The sequence below is a fragment of the Dictyostelium purpureum genome (genome assembly GCF_000190715.1).
Source record: "Dictyostelium purpureum unplaced genomic scaffold DICPUscaffold_701, whole genome shotgun sequence".
In the NCBI taxonomy this organism is placed as follows: domain Eukaryota; phylum Evosea; class Eumycetozoa; order Dictyosteliales; family Dictyosteliaceae; genus Dictyostelium; species Dictyostelium purpureum.
Genome location: NW_003520031.1, coordinates 1,263 through 7,650, shown reverse-complemented (window position 1 = coordinate 7,650; position 6,388 = coordinate 1,263). Strand labels below are relative to the sequence as shown.

At 25.7% G+C, this 6,388-nt stretch overlaps 3 protein-coding genes across 3 annotated transcripts; 1 reads left to right on the top strand and 2 right to left on the bottom strand.

Annotated features, from left to right (window-relative positions):
• Positions 1–664: 664 nt before the first annotated feature.
• On the bottom strand, positions 665–1,114 carry DICPUDRAFT_85465 (uncharacterized protein; the record flags this gene model as incomplete). The annotated part of the gene is made up of 2 exons (XM_003294980.1): positions 665–1,053; positions 1,111–1,114. 2 exons carry the CDS (start codon positions 1,112–1,114, stop codon positions 665–667), a joined length of 393 nt encoding a protein of 130 aa, XP_003295028.1.
• A 520-nt stretch (positions 1,115–1,634) lies between these two features.
• Positions 1,635–3,380, top strand: DICPUDRAFT_59376 (uncharacterized protein; the record flags this gene model as incomplete). Its single annotated transcript, XM_003294981.1, has 2 exons — positions 1,635–1,763; positions 1,853–3,380. The coding sequence occupies exons 1-2, from the start codon at positions 1,687–1,689 to the stop codon at positions 3,378–3,380; spliced, it is 1,605 nt and encodes a 534-aa protein (XP_003295029.1). The 5' UTR covers positions 1,635–1,686.
• Positions 3,381–4,246: 866 nt separating this feature from the next.
• DICPUDRAFT_96171 (uncharacterized protein) lies at positions 4,247–5,904 on the bottom strand (the record flags this gene model as incomplete). Its single annotated transcript, XM_003294979.1, has 2 exons — positions 4,247–5,054; positions 5,124–5,904. The coding sequence occupies 2 exons, from the start codon at positions 5,902–5,904 to the stop codon at positions 4,282–4,284; spliced, it is 1,554 nt and encodes a 517-aa protein (XP_003295027.1). The 3' UTR covers positions 4,247–4,281.
• Between the last annotated feature and the right edge of the window lie 484 nt (positions 5,905–6,388).

Here is a 6,388-nt window from a genome sequence, read left to right as displayed (position 1 = left end):
TTTTTATTTTTTTTTTAAATAAAAATTTTTTTTGGGGGGGGTGCGGAAAAACAAAAAAAAAATTTTAAGAAATTTAAAAAAAAAAGTTGTTATTAACTTTATATAAAACAATGTTTATTTTATTATATAATTTAAAAATTAAAAAAAAAAAAAAAAAAAAAAAACCACCCCAATGTGGTTGAAGTTCATACTTTTATTATAATTTCTTTATTATATAATTCATAATGTATATGACATTGCAATGACATATAAAACATGATTATGTTTCAATTTTTAAAAAAAAAAAAAAAAAAACCCTATTAAATTTCTCTTTTTTTTCTTATGAATGGTATTTTATTTGTAAATATATTATTTATGTTTCATGAGTTATATAGTTTTGTAGAAAATTATTTGTGTTAATTTTTATCGGGTGTTATTTTTGATCAATTAAAAAATAAAAAAATATAAATTATTGAAATATAAATTAAAAAAAAAAAATTATAAAAATTAAAAAAAAAAAAAATAAATAAGAAAAGAAAATGTTTTGTTTGTAATATCTTTATTAAATATATTTTATCAATTTTATGAATATTGGAATGTAAAGCATATAAATATAATTGAGCTTGAAAAAGACGATGAGTAGTTAAAATACAGGACTTGTGGATGAATAAAAAATAAATTTTAGCTAAAATGTAACCTTCACATGTTGGTTGAGCAGGAGCTGAATATTAAAATTTTGATTCAAGTTTTTGAGTTTAACCAATGAATATGATTTTAAAGTATCTTTTTGAATTGCTTCTGATAATAATGAGTATAAATTGGGGTTGGTTGAATAAGATAATGGATCTATACCACAAATTGACATAACCATTCTCTTATTACTACTTGATCTTGAAACACCTAAACTTAAACATAATTTCTTTAAAATTGAATTATTTAATTTATGAAGATCCACCGCATCGCTATTATTATAACATTTGTTTGGGTTAACTTCACGATTTTGAGTTTTAAAACCAGTTGTTGCAATTGATTTAAATGTAGGAACTTTTTGGTCTCTTTCATCAATTTTACAGACTTTAAAATAACCATCAAGTTCAATTTATTTTTATTTTTTTTCATACGCATGCATACCCATATGGGTTGCGTATGAGCATGAGCATTAGTATGCTTACGAGTATGTGTAAGAGAAATTATTATATAGGTTCTTCAGTCGTAGTACTTCAAATGCTATTAATGTAGGTCTAATTTAATAAAAACATGAAAATATAAAATCAATTGCGCAGTGGGGATCATTTATATTAAAAAATATGAAGATAACCAAAGAATCATTTCAGCATCAATGGATACTATTGATTTAATTTCTTGCATACAGGATATATTTTTTATTGAAATCATTTTAGAAATATTAGTTTAAACCACCGCCGTTTACTAACTCCAACAAGCAGTGCACCTACAAAACAATATAGAAACAATATGCACAGTGGTAAAGAAATAGTAAAAAAAAAATAGTAAAAAAAAAATTAAAAATATAAAATTTTGTGTAAAAAAAAAAAAAATATTATTATAAAATTTTAATAAAATTTTTATTAAAAATTTCACCAAAATAAAAAATAAAAAAAACAAAAAAAATATATTTCACACAAAACTATCCAGCGATTTATTTATTTTATATTTTTATATTTTTATTTTTTTATTTTATATTCACAAATGAATGAGCTACTATCATCTCTAATTAAATTTCCCATAAATGAAGAGTTAAAAAACAGTAGTAATATTAGTGATAGGTAAGTACAATACAATAAATAATAATCGATTAATTAATTAATTAAAAGCATATTAATTGGTGTTTTCTCTTTTTAACTATTTATTATAGATTATTATATAAAGTTTGGAATAATATTGTTTTAAGAAAAGAAATTCATAAACATATTTTAAAGTTTATTGAACATGGGGTTGTAGATCTTGATAAATCACGTTATGACCAGTTTAAAGACAAATCATATATAACAACACTTAAGTGGCATGGTGATCTACTTTCAGATAAAAATGAATTTCCACCATTTTTGACAAATTTATATTTGTACCGTTTAAATATGTCACCAACTTTACCAAATACAATTACAACACTCACATTCGGTGATAGTTTTAACCAATTAATTACACCCGGTACATTTCCAAATAGTCTCACAACACTCACATTCGGTGATGAATTTAACCAAGTAATTAAACCTGGTACATTACCAAATAGTCTCACAACACTCACATTCGGTGATGATTTTAACCAAGTAGTTCCACCTGGCACATTACCAAATAGTCTCACGACACTCACATTCGGTGATCATTTTAACCAATTAATTCAACCCGGTACATTACCAAATAGTCTCACAACACTCACACTCCGTTATTTGTTTAACCAAGTAGTTCCACCCGGTACATTACCAAATAGTCTCACAACACTCACATTCGGTTATTTGTTTAACCAAGTAGTTCCACCCGGTACATTACCAAATAGTCTCACAAAACTCACATTCGGTGAAAATTATAACCAAGTAGTTCTACCCGGCACATTACCAAATAGTCTCACAACACTCACATTCGGTGATAGTTTTAACCGAGTGGCTCTACCGGATACATTACCAAATAGGCTCACAACACTCACATTCGGACGTCATTTTAACCAAGTAGTTCCACCTGGCACATTACCAAATAGTCTCACAAAACTCACATTCGGTTATGAGTTTGACCAAGTAATTCCACCCGGCACATTACCAAATAGTCTCACAACACTCACATTCGGTGATAGTTTTAACCAAGTAGTTCCACCTGGCACATTACCAAATAGTCTCACAACACTCACATTCCGTTATGATTTTAACCAAGTAGTTCCACCAGGCACATTACCAAATAGTCTCACAACACTCACATTCGGTTATAATTTTAACCAAGTAGTTCCACCTGGCACATTACCAAATAGTCTCACAAAACTCACATTCGGTGAAAATTATAACCAAGTAATTCCACCTGGCACATTACCAAATAGTCTCACAACACTCACATTCCGTTATTTGTTTAACCAAGTAATTCCACCCGGTACATTACCAAATAGTCTCACAACACTAACATTCGGTCATAACTTTAACCAAGTAGTTCCACCAGGCACATTACCAAATAGTCTCACAAAACTCACATTCGGTTATTGTTTTAACCAAGAAGTTCCACCTGGGACATTACCAAATAGTCTCACAAAACTCACATTCGGACGTCATTTTAACCAAGTAGTTCCACCAGGCACATTACCAAATAGTCTCACAAAACTCACATTCGGTGAAAATTATGACCAAATAATTCCACCCGGCACATTACCAAATAGTATCACAACACTCATATTTAGTGGTCGTTAGTGCATTACCAAATAAAAAATTCAAAAACTCAATATAATTATTAATTTCCTTAAAATCTTTAAAAGAATTTACCCTCTGTTCATTATTCCCTGTTTAAAAAATATATTTTTTTACTTATTTTAAATCTTTTATTATTTTCTCAAACTCTTATTTATTTATTATATTTATAAAAATTTTCATATTTTAAAATTATTATAAATAAATATATAAAGTAATCAGTCATGATTAATATTTCCTAGTCGAGCAAGACTCACATTGGCTCATACATTAAAATAAGAATTTCCACAGCACAATACCAAATAACCATTTCCTTGTCCATAGTAGCCACTAAAAAACTGTATGATATCAGACATCTCCTTAAATTGGATATGTAGTCTTATCTTAGTTTCCTCGTCCAGGGAGGGTGAGGTTTTTGTCATTTCTAAACATTATTAAAGTAAAAAAAAAAATTTAAATCATAACACATATTCATTTTATAAAATAAATAACTATTACCAATAAACCATAGGAAACGAACCTCATACTCAAACTAGAGCAACACAATAACAATATAATGAATAGTCATCTGATGAAAATGATGATTTTGACTGTTAAAAAAAATTGATTTTAAAAAAAAGATAGAAAAAGAAATGATTAAAAAGAATTGTTTTGGTGGAACCTAGTTATTTTTCATTAAAAAAAAAACAATAGTAAAAAATAATTCTATATTTTTCTTTTAATTATAATTTATATTATTTTTCAACTAAATATAATACAGGAAGACTTATTAAAAAGATTTAATCTTAATTTTACTCACAATAAATAATCTAAAGGGTAAATTATATAGATTAATTAAAAACAATATTACCCACATCATTAAACAGTATGATTGGTTAAAAAAAAAATAATATTAAATATTTTTTTAATATCTATTTCTTTTTGAGTTTTTATTTGAAAATATAGATAGTATAACAGCTAAAATAGCAACAATTAGAGAAATATTAATGAATGATGGGAGCCAGGGTTTTGAATCTTCTTGAAGTTTAATCATATCATCAAAGTAGTCCGAAATTGATTGAATTTCTTCTTCTATACGCTCTTCTGATTCTATTCTTTGGTCTTTCAATACTTTGTTGTTTATTTCTACTTGTTTTATTAAATTTGGTATATTTTGATGTTGCTGTTGTTGGTATTGATTTTGTAAATTTAAGTAGTTTTGCTGCTGTTGCTGTTGCTGGAGGTATTGTTGTTGGTGCTGTAAATACTGGATTTGTAAATGTGGTAAAAGTTGAATATGTTGATTGGTTTGACTATTGTTTGATAAAGTTTGTTGGTTTTGTTGTTGATATTGTTGGAATAAATATAATTGCTGTTGAATATTTAAATGTTGGGTTTGTAATGATAGCTGTTGTGGTTGGTTTTGCTGAATTTGTTTATTTTTATCCAATAAACTTAGACTAAATGGTGATAAAAACGAAGATGAATTTGATGAATCCCCTGATGAGTTTAATAATGATGAGTTTGAAATAGAGTGTGAAAGTTGATTATTATTATTATTTACATTATGTTGAAGTTGTAACTCTTCAGATTTCATTTCCGATAAGGATATTTCTACTTTTAATAATCCCTGTGATGCATCTAAAGAATTGGATTTTAAATATTCAAGATCTTTATTTAAATCTTTTTTAACTTGGTCTATATATTATGAGAAAGTATGAGTATATTTAGTTATGGTAGTGTATAGTTTGGGGGATAATATCATACCTATATTGCAATCTACTGACCAATTTTGATATGGTTTAATTGAGGGTTTGAAAACTTTAGATTTTATTTGTTGTTTCTGTTGCTGATTATTTTTATGTGCCTTTTCATTTTTCTTTTTATTTTGTAGTTGTTGTTGCTGTTGCTGTTGCTGTTGTAATATCTGTTGTTCAGCTTGTTGCTCTAATAATAATTGCTGTTGAGCTAGTTGCTGTTGTTGTTGTTGATATTGTTTTCTCTTTTCAATATTTAATTTTTCTAAATAATCTTCGACAATATCGACATATTGTATTGCTGATTCGGAGGCTGCTTTAATAATAAAAACTTCAAATAGATTACCAACAAATTTCATATTGAATGTAACACGAATAACTAATTCCAATGAGCATTTCTCTGGATCTATTGTTTTTAAATGCCATTCAGTCTCTACGCTAAAATATTCACCCATAATATCTGGTTGGTAAAATGTCTTGATATCGATACTCTTTGATTTATTATTTACTGATAATTTTTGATTTTCGTTTATGGTTGTTGCGTTTTTACCAATAATTTTTAAAACTGATTGGGGTGCATTGATTGGTGCTTGAAATGTAATCGATCTTTCTTCATTGTCACAATCTTTATTTAATGATCCTGTATTAGTAATGGTGGTCCAATTGGTAAACTTGATATTGATATCGCCTCTTTTTAAATGATAGTCATTTTGACCTGCTTGATCTTTATATATATTTACAAATTCTTTATAATTGCAATTTAATATTCTTGTTATTTTATCTTCTTTCATTATAATATAATATACACATATAGATATATAAAATGATTAAATTATTTTATTATACTGTATTTATAATTAAAAGAATGATATTGCATAAATATAGATATTAAATCAAAAAAAAATAAAAAAATTAAATATTAAAATAAAAAAAAAAATAAAAAATAAAAAAAAAAATTAAAAAATAAAAAAAATAAAAAAAAAAAATGGAAAAAATTAAAAATAATAAAAAAATATTTTATTTTATTTGAGTATAGATTTACTTTTAAAAGTAGTTTATTTGTAAAATATTATTTATAAATTATTATATCATTTTCAATTATTAATTTTAGATATCCATTGTAAGATATTACTAAAATTTAAATTAATTTTTTTTTACATGGTTTTTAAAATAGTTTTATTAGAAATCAATAAAAATACACTATGGAATAATATCGGAAAGTTTTCAAATGAAAATAAAAGAATGGTCAATTTAGTTCAATTTTATAATAAATAT